General features: G+C 37.4%; 1 protein-coding gene across 2 annotated transcripts; it reads right to left on the minus strand.

Annotated features, from left to right (window-relative positions):
* Positions 1-1848: 1848 nt before the first annotated feature.
* Positions 1849-18421, minus strand: LOC149773675 (putative inhibitor of apoptosis). 2 transcript variants are annotated; one of them, XM_089946175.1, is made up of 5 exons: positions 18339-18421; positions 14765-15678; positions 13450-13830; positions 12647-13072; positions 1849-3401 (listed from the first exon to the last, which is right to left on the minus strand). In XM_089946175.1, exons 2-5 carry the CDS (start codon positions 15639-15641, stop codon positions 3250-3252), a joined length of 1836 nt encoding a protein of 611 aa, XP_089802301.1. In that variant the 5' UTR covers positions 15642-15678; positions 18339-18421; the 3' UTR covers positions 1849-3249. The 2 variants fall into 2 exon arrangements, with proteins under 2 accessions (XP_089802301.1, XP_089802302.1); XM_089946176.1 differs by having other exon boundaries at positions 12642-13072.
* Positions 18422-19921: the final 1500 nt, after the last annotated feature.

The raw sequence follows: 19921 nt of genomic DNA on the forward strand, positions 1-19921 counted from the left end.
TGTACATGCGTATGTTACGGAATTTTTCATTTATAGGAAGAGCAAGTTTTCTTAGAATGGTTTTCAGATTCATTATGAAGGAAGAAGAATCGTCCGTTTGGCACAAGTACAAACTCAATCTAACGGGAATAATCAAGTTTAATAGTTTTATTTAGAATAAAAGTCGTTTTATATACATATACTAAAATACTCGTCCAAAACAATTGAGTAAGAACATTTTCCTCAAACATTTTCATTACAAATGTGAAAATTTAAAAGGTAAGATCACGTGTATCATGACATCAGGTTGTAAAAGTAACGTCCAATATGAGACGCATCTGCAAAGGACATGTTAGGTAATGGAATATTTCGTCACTGTAATCTGTCCTATTATGTTCGTGTGTAGGAGGAAGTAGGCCATGTGATTAAAGACAACAAAGCAATATTTTAAATGAATTAGACTTAATGTAAGGTTCATGAGTACAAGGATGTTAAAATGTCCCTACAACAACCTACGATCGGTTTTGGAAATTTAATCTGAGAGAAGGAGTGGGATTCTTTATATTTTCAGGGATAACATTTTTATAAGGCAAATTTTAATCGGTAACTTCGGTTGTTAATAGGATAAAATTTAATATCGGCAATATGAGAAGTTATATACCATAATAGTTTATATGCACTCAGTTACACTTGTTTACTTTCAAAGTTGTTTATTATTTGCAATTGTGTGTTGCTATGTGTAAAACGAAGAGAGCTTGTTCTATTGAGATTTTGTTTCCATATGGTGTTACAACTTGTTGGTATTTAATTTGTTTTCTTTATCTTCGCCACGTTGCAATATTTTATGTTTTCTGATTTTTATGGTTATTAACTACAGACAGTTTTTGTCTGCTGTTGATACAGTCCTTTTATGTTTCTGTGTTCATAGGTTTTTTATATTATGACATTTATAGCGTTTGTATGAGTAATTTTAGAAAGAGAAATTTAAAAAAAAATTATATTATCCTGTAGATTCGTTTTTGTAAATACATTGTGACTTTTTATATTACTTTTCAGTTAGTGTTATAAATATTATTCTGATAATATATGGTGCAAGGTTCACTGTGGTACATTTTTGTGTAACACATTTCGCAACAGTATTGTTGTCGTGATGGAAACTTGAAACGTCTACTATTTCATGCACTACTGTTTAGCAATGGTATTTTCTTCTAAACATGCGTGATCTATTTCATCCATGATTTTTTTTCTTCTGCATTTTAGACAAAGGAAATGGGATCACTGCAAATGTAAACAATGATATCTCTCGTTCAGAACTTAAAACATGGATGTTCCTGAACAATTTGTATAGATCAACAAAATGGTACCGTGTTTCAAATTAAAATCAAGCTGAGAGAGATACTTTTAGCATAACCACTATTATCTGCACCATTCTTTTATTATATACAAACTTGAACACGTACATGGTGACTAATTATATAAAAAAGGACGTAAAGACCAATGCGTACCACAATCACTTTTTATGGTACCGTGTATTTCACGATTAAAATTATACCCTTTTATGAGATATGCCAGTCCGACAGTTTCAGTGGTGGGAAGTGGTCTGAATTTCATATTCTAATTTCATATTCTATAACCGGTCTCACATAAGTAATTGATAATCGATTATAATCGGTTACCGATGGAAAATATGAATTTGTTTTGGCTATACGGTTATATCTTTGTCCTAGAGTTCAAAAAGTTAACGATTGCACGCGAATAATCTCTTTTATTGATATACAGTAATATTAACCTAATATAAACGTTTTGTGTTATGTATGTTCCACGAGCTTCCTAATGAAAGCAACTGTCTATGGATGACCAGTTGTATGAAACTGAATTACTTTTGCCAGCCCACAAGACCCATCATTCATTCGTTCATTTATTCATTCATTCGTTCGTTCATTCATTAATTCATTCGTAAGTAAGTACGTAAGACAGTAAGTAAGTAAGTAAGTGAATGAGTAAGTAGGTAAGTAAGTAAATTGTCTATTGTTGAAAACAGAAGAAAAAAAAACATGTTTTGCTTGCTAGTAACATTTTACTATTACTTTAAAGAACTAAAATGTTACATTAAATCGGAACAAGCATAAAAATATGTTCCAATTCATTAACTCAATAATTTACCAGCAAAATAATGTGAAGATAAAATTCATAAACTAAAATACTTACGACTAGACCACATTAATGGCTACAGTAGAAACAATCAAACAAAATATAAACAAAAACCTCCGAAACAAATCCAAGCCACCACTAGGACATATCGTACCAGGCAATTTTCACAATGCTAATTATTATTGATTGTTTGGCACCAAAATTCTACCAACAGTCCATGTTTATTGTTTACGGATAGTTTTAAGACCACATTATCACAGCTCAAGCAAACCCTTTTCTTGCTGACCAGATGTCCAATCAGACTAAATACCTTTCACTCCATAACAATGACACCCGAATACTTAGGGATTTCCGACGAGACGTGGGTAGAACTGACTGGATTTTCCACCACTCTGACATTGTAAGGTTGGTATCAGTCGGAACAGTGTTTAGATGTATGGAAACCTCCTAGTGCACGACATATATTATCGACTATTGACTCTTTGGTAAATGTTCTAGTACAGCTAAAGTATTTCACAATGTTATCTCTGACAACATGAACCACATCGAGTCCACTGAATTTAATCAAAAGCTTTTATCTAATTGGCTGCATTGTCGGTGACTCCAGTTGATGTTGAAAGATTTTGCTGCTTCTGAGAGGCCAACCGACTTTCTTATGATGTTCCTTCCTGAGTGACTACCTTCAACGTTTCTGGTTTCCAACACCACACTTTTCAATTTCCAGTCGTCTTTATTCATGAAATGGCTTATTATTTTTGCCTCAACCTAGCATTTGTTCCCAGCTAATCTACGAATTAGAAACTCACACCTTCATACCTGGAAATATATCCTTTTAAGAATTCAGTTATGATTATCAAACAAGAGGGAGTATATTTAGAATATTCATTGTACCCGAGTAAAGTGCAAGAAGTGAACATATGAAGTGTTTAATTAGATAAGGCAGTATCATACTTTAAGAAACATTGCAAACTGTAAGAAAATTCAACATTCAACAACGTATATAGTGTTTTTACTTCTAAAAGTACACAGGTAATACATTGATGTGTTTTCAACTGACAACTGAAATAAAGATAACTAATCTAGTTTCATCACTGGAAACTTACTTTGGATTCAGAAGCATCACACGGTCAACAAGAACTTAGCCAACAAAGGCGTTGTCAATTTTTTTCTGCGTCGTAGCGAACTTTCTATCTGCTGAATATGAGCATCTCTTGTTGATCCAGTCTCTTGTTGGTTTTGATCAGGATGGAAGGCAAAAGCTGCAGTATTACCTTAAATGAATATGAGATAAATGATTTTACGTGTATACTGAAATAAAACTAAAACAATAATTCAGCATATAGAATGAAATTACACGCATCAAATCAAGCAGTTAGAAATAATGAGGATAAATTAATACAAAAAAAACAAATCTTTAAGTAAATTATGTTTCTCCGATAACACTGGTCAACAGTGAAATCATTACTGACTTGAAAAGGCCCTAATCTGTAGTATTTTGGTGTGCCGAACACGAATATAACCGTGAAAAATTTGTATTGGCTCTCGTTTTGAAGATATTCATATACCTCATTTTCTATGTTTCACTGTGTAAATTTCTCCAGTAGGACTGCAGCAACATCCGGAATAATGATGTAACATTGCATAATACCATCATGCTCACATCATCCACAGTTGATTGCATCATTTTCTGATGCAATGCAATACTAATGCCATGCGGCTGCTGAAGTAAGTTGACGTCAGCAGTGTACTATACATGTGTAGGCCTATTATACTAATGCCAGGCGGCTGCTGAAGCTGACGTAAGCAGTGTACTATATAAAGCCCAATCAGATAGGTTCAGCATTTAAAATATTTTAGACGTTGTGCGAGACAGTTCAAGCTACTGTTACATAAAACTTATTATTTTATCCATTTACGTACAATAAAGAACAGTAATGCCTCGAAAGTGTGTTAATACCGCGGACAATTTTTGCTATATTTGTGGGGAAGTGACATTTGCCAACCAGAAGAAAAGTATCAATTCTCAAGTGAAGAAGGCATATCATCTTTACTTCGGATGCAAGGTTGGTGACCAAGACAAGCCTTGGGCTCCGCATATATGCTGTGCTACATGTACAACACAGCTTTCACAGTGGTTGAATTGCAAAAGGTCATCAATGCCGTTTGCAGTCCCAATGGTGTGGAGAGAGCCAAGCAACCACCTAAATGACTGTTACTTCTGCTTGGTTCCTCCTCTTTCCGGCGGAATAACGAAGCGAAAGAAGTCGAGAATAGTCTACCCAAACATTCCGTCTGCATTGAGACCAGTTCCACATGGTGAGGGACTTCCTATTCCAGAACCTCCAGCAGAATATTCTCTTGATTCATCTGACGAAGACAAAGGTGAGTCGACCTGTTCTTCTCCTGGTCCATCAGCATGCAGTGATCCAGATTTTCACTGTGGTGCATCATCAACCCCACACAGAATAACACAGGAAGAACTAAATGACCTGATTCGTGATTTGGACTTATCAAAGAACAAGGCAGAATTGCTAGGATCAAGACTCCAACAATGGAATCTTCTAGAAGAAGATGTCACAATTACTGCATATCGAAAGCGCCACCAGCAATTGGAGCCTTTCTTCAGAAAGGAAAGTAATCTGATATTCTGTTCCGATATTGAGGGCCTCATGAATGCTTTAAAAATCACTCATGACCCACAAGAATGGAGACTATTTGTGGACTCTTCGAAACTGAGTCTCAAGGCTGTGCTTTTGCACAATGGAAACATTCTTCCATCTATTCCAGTAGCGTATGCTGTCCACATGAAAGAGACATACGATAACTTAAGGCAGCTACTGAATTCCATTGAGTATAACAAGTACAGCTGGCACCTCTGTGGTGATTTGAAGGTAGTTGCCCTTTTAATGGGACTGCAGCAAGGATATACAAAATACATGTGTTTCTTATGCGAGTGGGATAGCCGAGCAAGGGAAATGCACTACATGAGGAAGGAATGGACTCACAGGCAGAATGTAGCCATTGGAGAGAAGAATATCCAACACCCAGCTCTGGTTGAGGCTCAGAAAATCTTGCTACCACCCCTTCACATCAAACTAGGTTTGATGAAGAACTTCGTGAAAGCCATTGACCGGACTTTGCCAGCATTCCGATACCTGCATGAAAAATTCCCTCGACTCAGCGAAGCAAAGATTAAAGAGGGAGTTTTTGTGGGTCCTCAGATTCGAGAGCTTTTCAAAGATGACCGGTTCAACAACTTGCTGGAAGGTGACGCGAAACAAGCATGGAATGCTTTTCGCCTAGTTTCTACAAACTTCCTCGGAAATGTTAGGGCAGAAAACTATAAGGAACTAGTAGAAGACATGTTGATGAAGTATAAGAAACTTGGCTGCAATATGTCTCTAAAGATTCACTTCCTTCATTCCCATTTGGATTTCTTTCCTAGCAACTGTGGTATTGTTAGTGATGAACACGGCGAACGTTTTCATCAAGATAACGCAACAATGGAACAAAGATACCAGGGAAAATGGTCCACTACAATGCTGGCTGACTACTGCTGGACTCTCCTCAGAGATGCTCCCGAACAGCTGTACAAGAGACAGGCGAAGAAATCTAAGATGTAGTCAATGACTTGATTTTTTATAGGTAGGCTATTACAGTTGACCTTTTACTATTGGAATGCATTTCGTTATGTAAACATTAATTTCTTGCAGATTACAAAAAAACTAGAGCCAATTTTGCAATTTGACTGTCATATTCGTGTTCAGCACATAAAAATTGATAAGAATTGACTAATTTTATTTCAGTAACATGACTTTTGTAAAAATTTGTTGTCCAGTGTAATAACTACCACAACATATTAAAGTTAGGAAGAAGCTCCGATACCCCCTTATCCACGCATTGAAGACAGAGGAGACAATGTTCTTTCCCGTCTATGTTCCATATAAGCGAATAGAAGAAACTTTTTCCAATCCGTCCCCTTAGGTTGTTATGGTTGTATACCAGTGTTCACTTGAGTGGTACCTCGACGGGGATCCTCTAATATATGTAACGAGGTGTGGGAGGGAAAAAACGTATTTGGCAAATATTCTTGGAAAAACATAATTTACTCAAAATTTGCTTTCTCCTTTAAACACATTTTCCGATCACATTAACGTTCGGAGAGTACGTAATAGGAGGAACCAATGTTGGCCACCCTACTTCTACCATGATAACCTTGAGAGAACAAGGACTGTTCCCTGTATGAAGGTAACTGCCACTCCTAATTTTAGACCAAACAATACTGACGGTCACTTTAAAGGAAACATTACTTTTACATACCGAGCACAAATCACCAGACGAATCCAACGAAAGCGTTGTTCTACGCTTAAGGCCTGTGCTGACTTCAGACTGGTCTGGTGATGCTCTGGGTCGTTGCCACCCGACCTACAGATCTAATTCTTGTCTGTACGAAGCCACATCACACAGATAGAAGTTTGAGAAGGTTCTCTGTGCGTGTCAGCCAACTGCATCTATTATGTTCCGGATCGTCACGCTGCGTTCTACCTCGAGGCTTGCAGAGATAGTTTTGATTTCATGAACATAATTTTTATGAGGCGTACTTGATCTCTTGAGATCTTGAAATATGCCGGGCGTATTACCACTTTAGCATTGTTACCAGGTGATAGTGGTTATATCGTCTTTTCCCTGCTTGACTGGTAGAAAGAGGCGTTGCCGGCGCTTTTCCATGCGCTTTACGTAGTATTTGAGACAGGGTGATGCATCAGCGCCTCCCATGACTCGTAGATGGAGAAGAAAGGACAGATGACAACTTTTTGATGGCCCGTTGACTGCAGTCTGCTCTGCGCTATGAAGCTTTGTTACCTCACCAGTACCAAATAATCATCTGACGTGTGAATAGTTCGGGTCACTCACATTGCATACTAAAGCTAGAGATATAAAGACACGTTTTGTATCATAAGAGCTTTATGGATGTGCTGGCTAAGGACCCAAACTGACTTGTATCAAGCAATCCAGCAAACACGACTAATTCCACTTGGGAAGCATCGTGTGCGATTTTCGCATATTAAATTCAAAATTCGCTATTAGGTCTTATAAGTTTGTATCGTCACCTTTATCTGCTCTAACTTAATGCATTGAATGTGCCCTAGATCATGGATGCAGTAGCATTTGATCGTAGTTTGGGTCATATTGTTCTCCTCGAAGGGTAGAAAACAAAGTTAGCCAATTGGGGATTGATGCAATCAAAAGGACGACGCTGTTACTGTTACTCCAGTGCCTGAAAACCAGCAACTTCCCCTCGTAGAAATTTAAAGTGGAGGGCCTTCATGCTCGTGAGACTCTCTCCACGACATACGGATTAAATTCTTTCTTCTCATGGCAAGAGCCAGTTGTATAACAGTAGCCTCTTAGAACATGAATAAAACTTCAGCAACTTTGGCAGCTTGAGCAGGTTTGGTCTCAATGGAATTTTCCCTGGAATGTCTCTTGCTAGATTGAGAATATTGTTCATCTAAGGCTTGCCTCACCTGAAAAGAACTTTCAGAACGACTTTACATTTGTGGTGGTCACGTTTTGAATTATTTTCCGTGCCATGATAATGTGTGTGCGGGGTGGGGGTGGGGAGGAGAAGTAGACGTGGCATAAAAGAAAACTTTCTTAACTGACTGAGAAAGCGTCCACGGTACAGGCTTTTTGGTCCGGGACCGATGAGATGAAAGTAGGCAATTTTGCTATTCCACCTCTTCGAAAACAGATCTATCACTGGGCGGCCCCAACGTATACAAATCTACTGAAAGTTCAATGGGTCGATGGAGCACTTTGTATGAGGGGTCGTACCACTTGTTAATAATGAATCAGCTAGGACAAGAAACATGCCCAGAATATGTCTCGTCTCGGCCGTTATTTTCATCTGTGCGTACCCAATAAAGTAAGCATAGATCTGTTGATCTCTACCCCTTTTCTGCCCCGCCTCCAGTTGATGAGGAGATAGCCAGCCACTCAAGATTTGTCCGTCATAATGAAGACTATCTTTCCATTTAATTGGTTCTTCCAGAAAAAAACAGTTTCCTATGGCTTTCATTTATATAATATTTATGTGGAGAGTTAATTCTTTTGGACCCCATTAGCCACTGAGAGAAGCTGGGTAATATATAACTCTCCAACCATACGAGCTGGCGTCCGGACTGATCGTAGTTTCCGGTTGGGGTTTTTCTAGAGGAATTCCTGCCATGAGCCATTGTTTGTTTCGGCACTGGCACAGGAAAGACAATAGCAGGGTCATTAGCGAAGTGCGCATGAAAAGGTGGCGGAGGAGAATCAAATCCGCCGTCGCTTTGAGCAGGCCAACGAGTTGCAAAAACAGTCTCGCTTATATTCACTCCCTGTCGGAAAGCTACTCTGCAAGCTCGATAATCCGTGACACTCGCAATTTAAAAATACATACAAGATTGAGATTTGTATAAACATTCCATTCCCAGGTCGGCAATATGGAATGCATTCTAACTTGTCCCAGTTGATCGGAAACTACAAATGACTGAAATGGGAAATAAGATAATCTCCGCCTTTGACCAAAGATAAACATACCATGCGTTTTGGGAGGCTGTCATCGAGAGGCTCCGCCTTCGCTGTTGACGAGGTCGATTGGAAGAGATAGACGACACAGTTCAGGATCTTGGAAAAGCACGAAATTGGTCAGTGGTTCCTTGGATTGTGTATGGGTACGTCAAAGTATGCGTTTGGCAAGTTGAAAATGACCACACATTCGTCCCATTTAACGAAAGTCTGACTGATCTAGCCGTTACTATCTTGGACCTTGACGCGACTATGTACTTGTTGAGCCAGTTAAGGGTTATAATTGGTCGGATATTACCACTGACCTTGTAGACCTTCTGCACCCGCCCACTTGTCGAGTAGCAATCAGATCTCATTTGAAATTCCTCCCTTCTCCAGTTATACTACAAGTCAGTCGTGGAAGTGGAAGTAGAAAGGGAAGGGAATTGGATAATTGAAGTCCGAAGCCATTTTCAAACAACTTGGATCTCCCATTCGTTCACTGAAAACAGGTCAATCTACGCGGTTTGGAAATGAAGGTGTTTGGTGCCCACCGGAAGGCTGTCTATCAGTTTTGCATGTCAACGCCGGCTCGTAGGAGGGCTGTCAAAGGAGAAGCATTGTTTCCCTTCCCAATTATTAAACTGCCTCATGAACTGAGGTGGCTGCTGTCGTCAGAAGTTCGTTTGATGACGCAGTTCTTGCCTTTGATCGTTATTCGGCCGCTTATCCTTTTAATGGAGGTCGCTGCCTCACTGCGGCTGAGACTGATTCGAGCTGAACGTTTGCGCGCAGGCGACAAGGTAAGTCGAAAAGGCATTTTTATGGTGTGTGCTCACGTGATTACTACATTTTCCCGCCAAACAGCAATGACACTTTAGGTCTTAAACTGTGTGACAGAATGAAGCGAAACCAGCAAGTTTAGTACAATCAGCAAATAAGGTTTTCCCTAAAATACAAAGTGAAAATTTAAAAGTAACTTATTGTGAATTAGAATCCAAATAATCCTAAATCTTCAGTCACAAGTCCAAAAGTATAGAACGCTCCGAATGCATTCCAATACTCTTGAATGATCTGATGTACCACAATGATGTAATCCAGAATGTCATTCAATGAGTTCTTAATAATCTTAAAGTAGTGTCCTAGTATAAAAAGTCAATGAACACTTTGTAATTCCAAGGAATAATTTAAAGAAATAATTACATATCCGCTGAAGTCTTGACTGTATAGGCTGGCTTGCAGCCGACGGAGCTGAGCACTCGAAAATCTGCCTAACAATATATTTCTTCCACGGCCACTTCAAAGCTGTTTTTCACACGCTCCGCTGTAGGATAGGCGTATGATATGTCATCAGGGTTATCTCCGCAATCATGGTGGGGGTTGTCCTTAACGGACATTCTGTCAACATCAGAATAAAACATCGGTGTTGGGGGCTGGGACCAAGCTACCTATGTACGGTTTGATACCTCCCCAAATGACAAGCCGTTAAAATTTGATCCGGTGGTTGAATCGGTGACTGGGCAAGTGTTACAGTTTGTCTTGCCAGTATGAAATGCTGGTAAGCTTGTTAGCCGGTCGGCTCGGCTATAATAAACCTAAAAAAAAAACCAACATCACAATTTCATTATAAAATGTCTAATAGTAATTTGATTGATTTGTTTCAAACATGACAATGGTATTAGGAAGCTTTGTTTGGAAAGAAAATTGAAATACGGTTATATACAGAAACACATTCTTTTATTAACGTGTTATATAAAATACACGCACAGACTAAACACATGATTTCTTGAATATAAAACCTAGGATTTAAAGTTCTAAATACTGTAGTTCCAAGAAAAGTTTATTTTATTCGAAAGAACAGTCACTATCAGAATGCAGTTCTCATGTGTCAGCATTCAAGCAATAATGAATTGCACCGTTGACGAATATATTTTTCAAATTGTTGTATATACAGAGCATGGTTTGGTGGGATTTTTTGTAAGTTATGAAGGGATTAAATGATACTCAGCAAGACAAATTGTGTTATCTAAATGTATAAGGAGATTGAAGGTTGGGTACGATACATAATGGACCGGAAGCTGATTATTGCGCGCTGTTCACACGAGGTTGTCAAACCTTAGCACGCATACTCGTTGTAACACAATTTACAGACGGTTTAAGACATATCCAAGTTTTGCTTGAATGCTGGGCCATTCTTTACTACTTTCCTGAACCCAAAATAAGTAAAAACGCGTGACCAGACGTTTTGTACCGGAATGGAATGCAGTGGTTCATCAGTTTTCGGGCTAGTCAGGTGCACATACATTTATTCGAAATTATTTTATATAATAAAGTGTGTTTGACAATAATGTTCAGGGCCCATCGCAAAAATGCGTGAAAGTCAAAGTTAGATAAATACGGTGAATGCATTATTGAAAGACAATTATCAAAAATCGTTGATTGTCATATAGGTAATCAATAACTGTTCAAATAATTGTAGCTTAACATAAAAGACGGACTGTGTTTCTATTCCGAAGCGAACGAGATGTTTCCAAAAATATTGTTTTTTCATTCATTATGGTTTCTGATTAATCAAACACTTATTTTTGAGCTCCAGTGCTTATGTTTACATCGGAATAGAACGATTTTGATAATGCTTGAGGATCGCCCCGTACTATTCAGTACTGATCCATTTAAAAAATAAAATAAAGTATACAATGCAAAATATGAATAAATCCAAATATACAACACAGAGGTATTACTGAACCATTTACCTAATATGACTAGATGTAAGAAAGTAGTATGGAAATTATTGAAAGTTGTCACAGTAAAATGTTGTACTGCACACGAGAATTACAAAAGTGAAAATATATTAACTTAGGAAAATAACGATATATTTGTGATACAGAAAATAAAATATTTGCTCGCGATGGAGGCAATTATTACTTTTCTCAATTGTTTGTTTTCGTTTTTGGCATTTCCCATCTCCGCAAGCCATCACACCTAGTTCTGCCACTACACTCCCATCTCCTTGACTTCATACGCGATTCGAAGCCTTGTTTCTCATATACTCGACTCCTGAAACTCCAGCCTATAATTATGGCAACCCTCCATCAACCGGTGTATATGAAGTTCAGGCAACATGGAACAGTCCATATTGTACCCATGGAATGCAAACTTAAACACCCACCCTTCTACTTGTGGGTTGCACTTAGAATTGGAAATCGTTCTTGTCATGTACTCATCTTTCTAAAATGTCATACCAAACATGATCTCTCTTCCTCAGTAGGTGTAGACGAAGTTCCGTTACAAGAAACACTGAGAGGGACATAGACACCTATCGGACGGACCTAACCTATCACAATTTATCCACAAAAGTACGGAACAAAAAAAGCTGTGACGAAAGTATACTTATCAAAATGATATTGATATGTAAATAAACAATGCTCATATATATATATATATATATATATATATATATATATATATATATATATATATATATATATATATATATATATATATATATATATATATATATATACATACATACATACATACATACATACATACATACATATTATGACACGAATATTAATGTACAAAAACTGTTATCATAAAAATACACATGCACTTTAGACTTGGATTAAATAACACAGACAGAGGTAACAGCAAGTTACAGTAGAACCAGCATACACGAATCATAATTATGAGATGGGGCCACATTCTTAGCATTATGGTAATTTTGCCATTGAATTCAATCAACAGAAAAACGTAAGAGAAGTGTGAAGAGGAATATTTAACGGACGGATTTAGAAAAGCATGTTATCAGCTAAGAAATTCACATACGGTCATTGTCATCAATACAAACAAAAACAAACGACATAGCAAAGTAAAAACATAACTCAAAATAATAGTTAAAATAAAGAAATCTTGATAAGTACTTATAACAGATTCATTTAAGAAACATATGCTCTTACTGTACCCTTTACCAGCTGCCGACAGACAGGGCATTTTCTGAGAGCCGGGGCACACTGGGGACAGGCCATCATGTGACAACACGGTAGGAATACAATACATGCCTCACGGTCCAAACAGATCTTGCAGGTCATCTGGTCCTTCATTTCTCGGTTTTGCTCCAGTAGAGACTCAAGTTCTTCTGCCAACAAGCTGCCCTTTGAAGATTCGTTGTTCTTTTCTTCATCAATAAAACTGGTGTTATCTTGTAGAGAAACACAACTATCCTTCGTTTCATTACCTGTCTTGATTCTGTCGTCTTCTCGCATCATTTTATCCTGACTTTGTTTCATATCATTACTTGTATCGAGTTCTTTTGTTTGTTTTGTTGATTCGGCCTCTTCCATCTCAAATATTTCCTCCATCAAACTATTCCCGGATATCATCGACTTCCCTTTAATAGAACAAAACATACATCTTTGAAAGGTATGTAAATATAAAAATATAAAATACTATTCTAAAGTCAGAACTGTGTTACAGCGGACAATGTCAATTCCTTTAACAAAAGTGCATGGTCAACCAGGCATCTTTACTTTGGATTGGCTTGCAAGAAAACATTTAATTCTAAATAAGATTTAACTCTGTATTTCGTCATTGAAATTTAGTAAAGTTCTTAGTTATCATAATGTTACTTTAATCAAGATGTTGAATGATGTCCGATGTGATAATTGTTGTCGTTTGCTTTTTGTATTCACATCGTATGCTGACCTACCTTCTCTTTGTCTCGGTGTATTTAATACATGTGATAATTGAAGTGACCAGTAAGGTTACCTTTTCTAGATTCAAGCGTCTGCATAGCTTGTCTGACAATTCCAAGGCTGTGACCCATGGAAAGTACACTTTGTACTGCTGGAGAGTCCATCAGGTCTTTACTGGCAGCCTCACCGACTGAAGTTTCTGATATTATAGTCAATACTTCATCTCCAAATCTCACTTTAGACGTTTCTATGTGATGTGGTCCAATATCAAAAGGCTCTTCAGATCTCAGATTTATTCTCGTCAGCTGCCTCAAGACAAAGTCATCTCCTTTCTTCTGTTTTAGAAAGTCACAATCTGGGTACCACTGTGCATGCTCTATCCATGGGTCATCTCCTTGCTCCCAGTTTCTCAACCCACCCCCACAGAAGAAACATCGCACACAATCTCCCACGCCTATACAAATGAAGATTATAAACTGGTTAATTTGTTTCTGCTTTGCATTTTTTAAAGTTCATTTTCAAGTATTTATTTAAATCACGAACAAGCGATTAAATCTTTGTTAGTATGAAACAGGTGAAACTACGGAATAAAAAAAACTTAGCATCAAGTGCGGAAGTAAGTGCACTTACCTGATATCGCCTGACGGCATGGAGATGTGACAATGTGTATAGTTCGAACGCGTAATCTTCCTGCGATGATAGGAATATTTATTGCTATTGTCGTTGATTTAAAATGTGTAGAAATCGTTGAGAGTTTTAAAGTTTAAAAAGTTCCAAGACCGAGAAAATAACCTATCATGAACAATATCAACACTTATTAGTGTTCCTTCGTTCCTTTCCGTAATGGAGCATGAGCAAAGTACTGGAAGATAACGGAGTAGACTACAAACACTCCCGGTGACACTGTTTTGAAGCTGCTAGAATTACAGTTTTTAAAAACCTTGCGTTATATGTGTGCATTAGATGATGAATTCTCTCTCTCTCTCTCTCTCTCTCTCTCTCTCTATATATATATATATATATATATATATATATATATATATATGTGTGTGTGTGTGTGTGTGTGTGTGTGTGTGTATATATATATATATATATAATAACTATATTGTCAAATAGGCATTGTCTACATATTGCGAACGCACTTGACTGATATATGTTATCGTTATGCTGACTGATATAAAGTGATTTGGAGATTTTTTGCACTATGATGGTGCGAATGGGTTGATAACCCATGCAAAAATGATACGACATTGAACGGAATATTTCTTGATTTTTTTAATTGAAGCTCATTTGTTTGGATAAAACTGTAATTGCATAAAGTGTGTGCGTTGGGGGCTAGAAGGTGGGGGTGGGAGTGGGCACACAAACCTTTAGTAAGTAATACTTACCAACATAGTAGAACCCTGCTGCTGCTAGATCGGCGGGTTTCTGCGTGTGTTGTGAGGGCCATCCTCCGAAAGATTCTAGGCGTAATGTCAGAACGGAGTAGTACGGATGCTTTGATTTTTCAACATTTATTTCAAAATGTTGTATATTTTGCTTCATAGCGTTTTGCTTTGTGGGGTCAGGTATGGATGTCTGATCAGTCTCCTCAGTTTTGACATCTGGTCTTGTTCTCTTACTACAGTATTCCGGTTCTCTGCTCTCGATTTTATCTCGTGATTTGTTTTGTCTTTCTGCGAAGCTGATATATGTTTCTACCCCAAGTCGGTCTGTTGTATTGTTTCGTGATACCTGACCCTGCGCATTGTGTGAGTTCCTTACTTCACTGATCCCCATTGTAAACGAAGGTCTAACTTGTTCTTCACTCCTTTTACCGCTCTCAAGGCCTTGGGAGTTTGTTGTAGTTGTGTCGGAATCAGAATAGCATATGCCGGCACCATTTGCATATCCGTGTTTATGAGTATTACAGACTCCATTTCCGTTTATGAAAATACAATATGGCGACAACCTTTTGTGAACGTCCATTGGGGATTCTTCTGATTTCCAATTTTTGTTCCTCAGTCCACACGAAAAGCAACTGGTTTCATCCCCTTGGCCTGTGTAAAAGAACCCGGCTTTAGCTAATTTAATTGGCTGCACGGGCGAAGACAGTGGAAATGTTCTAAAACTGATGTATCTTGCCCATTCGTTATTCATTTTCTTGCAGTTGTCACTTAATTCTGACGATACTTCTGACGCTCTCAGGACATCTTTAACGTAGCATTGTAGAGATGAGGTATATACAGTTGACAAGGACTCTTCATCTCCCTCTGGTTTTGCCATGTTCGGGATGCACTTGACGATCTTTTAGAAGTGTATTCTTTACAATAAAATATGCAATAATAATAATAATAATAATAATAATAATAATAATAATAATATAAGGATTCAGAGAAGAGTGAAAACAACAATGCAGAAATTACTTCCGTATCCATCGCTCTTACTGTCTCTCTTTTCTGTATATATATATATATATATATATATATATATATATATATATATATATATATATATATATATATATATATATGAGTTCCGATGGTATATGTAAATGTTGTGTAACCAGCTTCTTACATAAATAGTTTGATATTTTGGCGAGTTATATATATCTATCTATCTATCTATATATATATATATATATATATATATATATATATATATATATATATATAGAGAGAGAGAGAGAGAGAGAGAGAGAGAGAGGGAGACAGACAGACAGACAGAGGGAAGGAAGAACCCGGGAAAAGCCAGAGATGTACCAACGACCCCACTTGAAGCTAACGGCAAGCTTTCTCACATATCTGCGCTGTTTCTTCCGAGTCTCGAACCCACACGGACAGGGCCGGCAACGGGGGGAGGGGGCAACCAGGGATATATCCCCAGGGCCCGGGGCCGTAAGGGTGCCCAGTCCGAAAAAACAATTTTCGTTTTATAAAAGAAGAATTTTGTTTGAACAAGAACTAGGAGAGGCCCGGGTGTTTCTTACCCCAGGGCCCGTGATCGCTCTTTACAGCCCTGGTCACAATGATAGGGGGTGAGATGTCAGTGATCAGTATCTAGGCGAGCGCCTTAAACCCCTCGGACACCCGGGGGCCCCTGCGAAGATTAAGTAAATAGCTTCCTGAAATTAAATCAATGGCATCATAGATCCAATAAAGCACTGTCTATCCAAGCAAATTATTGTAGGAGTTCAGAATATATGAACTTCTTGTATAAATGTACTCTGTGTCCGGTTGAAACTACTCGTTCTTGAACTCGAACTAAACGACCAATTAACATACCCACCAAGTTCGGACGGCACTTATCGAATTATGGGATTGTTTGTTATCATTACTCTGGGCGCACTTGTCGAACCTGTTGAAGAGACATATATATTCTGAGCTTCCTTGAGTTTACTTAGTGTTGAAGTGGCTCGATTTACTTGGGCGTTCACATCTTTGATAAGTTGTCTAAGACTTCGCTCCCTTAGCATCAAGTAGTAGGTTTAATTATATACACTGTAATTAAGAAGTTCCCCAGGAATATTTAAACCACACTGGAATATGCTTCCTGAGCTTTCGAGGAAAGTCTCTTTACTTCATGATTTACATAACACCGAACGAAAACACCAAAACAAATGATTGGTCGTAGATTGGGGTTCGATTAGTGCCATAATAGTTCTATCGATTGACTGGGTTTTCTGTTTTGATAGTTTGACCAATGTTTGTATTATACAAGCTTGTATGCATTATGTGATGGTTTGGCCAACATTTGTATTATGCAAGCCTGTATGCATCATTTGATGGTTTGGCCAGCATTTGTATTATGCAAGCCTGTATGCATCATTTGATGGTTTGGCCAACATTCGTATTATGCAAGCCTGTATGTATCATTTGATGGTTTGGCCAACATTTGTATTATGCAAGCCTGTATGCATCATTTGATGGTCTGGCCAACAGTTGTATTATGCAAGCCTGTATGCATCATTTGATGGTTTGGCCAACATTTGTATTATGCAAGCCTGTTTGCATGATATGATAGTAAGAGGAATTAATTGTGGAAACAAAACTTTCCAACAAATGTCAACCCCAAAATCAAAAAGAAAATTATAGTCATCACTCACTACTTAAAAATGGACAAGGGTGGATACGTACATCAATCAGAGCACAGAATATGGATACTTGAATCAGAGTACGAAATGTGGATACTTAATTGAATCAGAGTACGAAATATGGATACTTAATTGAATCAGAATATGAAATATGGATACTTAATCAGGTACGAACTTATGTCCGTTAAAATGTGGCACTTTACATCCATTATTTGTCCTGATAACTTGGAAACACTTTAAGTACAATTTACATATATTATTTGTTCTGAATTATGTGTATTTGTCATATATATATATATATATATATATATATATATATATATATATATATATATATATATATATATATATATATATATATATATATATATATATATATATATATATATATATATATATATATATAAAATGATGGGCAAAAATGTATCCTTAAAACTGAGTCTTCAGTGGATGAAAGCTTCTTAAATTTTAATTGCTAGGTAGATTTCAGTAAAACTCCCTTATTGTATTAGCATTTCAAACAACTTCCGAATTATATATTGCAACCCAAATAGCAGGTATAAGTATTTTGAGATACACTTGATCCACGTTATTTGTTAAAGATAAATTTGTAACTGGAAAAAACTATCAGAATATAGTACATGACTAGTTTTAAACTAGTGTGTTCACTTTTGGGATATATAGTTCCTCATCAAAGGAAAACAAAACCATGAATACAAAACATCAAACAAAACCATGAATACAAAACAGCGTGAATATTTATAATTCTACGGGTTTATTTAATCTCTATAAATAACCAAAACGTTAAGTTCTGTAATCAGTAAGGTGAGATGAATATATCAATGAATATATTTTCGGTAACGTCAATCTATCCTTCTTTACATACATACCTTGTTATTCTGATAAGTGAATATCCATCGTCTATTTGCCTTCCACGAATCTTCTCTTTATATTCGGACTATATCGTGTGTCAGATTTAGGTGTGCCTAATTACGTGCAAGATACCCAGCCAAGTATTATTTATATCCTTTTCAGCTGAGATAAGATCCAATCATGGGGGGGGGTATGGTGTGTGCGTCACCCGTAAAAGGGCCTAGGTTTTTGCCAGTTATTTTTAGATCTCTTAAATACTCTCGTTGTGTACTTAGTTGCCTCATAATAAATTATAGGGGCTTGTTTTGGCATTCGATTCATTTCCAAATTATAGGGGCTTGTTTTGGCATTCGATTCATTTCCAAATTTCAGCATAACCAGGGCCTAGGGGCCTCAAACTCTCCAAGTGGCCTCTGCAACGAGTTGGTTAGTACGTATGGTAAATGATGAATATTTAACTACACAGTAATATAAAATAAGTATATGGGATGTTTGAGTGTACTAATGAAAGCATGTCACTTGGTGCGCATACTGCATATGAGTCATGTTTTACCTCCATTCGATGTATACAACTTCTCTCAGCAAATCGTTACAAAGTTACCAACTGCAACAAAATATCTAGTTAATCAAGCTTATTGGCACAATGTCTTGATTATTTTTTCCACGGTCGTTTATCCCTTTATGTTGGCTTGAAAATTTTAATTTCTGGCGAGGTTTTGTGATTGATCTGTAATTCCCCCAAAATGCAAAATATTCCGCATTCCGTCACATTTAGGTTAGCTGAACTGGAGATATGCATTCCCAGAAGTAGCAGGGAAAGACACATTTCATTCAGTCATTGCTCCCACGTTCTAGGGAAACAGCAGAGGGGACCAGATCAATATACCAGTTTCAACAAAGCAGAGAGAGAGAGAGGGGGGAGGGGGAGAGAATAAAAAGAAGAAAACAATGATTTAAACCTGTGTTATTCGTCGAGTTTTTCAGCGTTTTGTTGGAAATTCATTCATGTGCACTTTAAATCAATCGCAGCTACATCCTGAAATTCGAAACTTTTGTGTCGGTATATCCATAATCTGTGCGAAACTTGGAACGTATTGAAAACCCAACATATCGCTAAGAAAATCGACATTGTTGAGGTCAAATAAACCGGACTACTCCCAGTCCTCTGCCATGTTGTCGCACTCGTAACGAAGTATGACATAGTCGGTGCAGAATAAACCATAGTACATATAGTTTGATGAGCATTATATCATCAGCAACAACCTTGCCAACACTCAATGAAAAATTAGCTTATGTTTTATTTAAATTCATCTTACGTGAAAGTTTATTGCATAAGAATGGATTCGCTCGCCCTGTCCCTTCTTAACCCCTCGATTTTCACTTAATATTAACATCCTGCTATTTTACTTTGCACACATAATAGGTTTGTGAGGGTTCTGAGAAAGAAGACGCTCCTTATATATTTTCGTTCTTCTTCTCCGCTGCGCCACCACGCATATAAATATTTCATGGGTTTATTTTTTGTTTTCACTAAACAACATATGTCCATTGTTAGATCTGAGTTGCTGAAACATAATTGGGTTTGAGGCATGTCATTCCT

Source organism: Sinohyriopsis cumingii, unplaced genomic scaffold (genome assembly GCF_028554795.1).
Source record: "Sinohyriopsis cumingii isolate HCF-2022 unplaced genomic scaffold, ASM2855479v2 utg000622l, whole genome shotgun sequence".
NCBI classification, from domain to species: Eukaryota; Metazoa; Mollusca; class Bivalvia; order Unionida; family Unionidae; genus Sinohyriopsis; species Sinohyriopsis cumingii.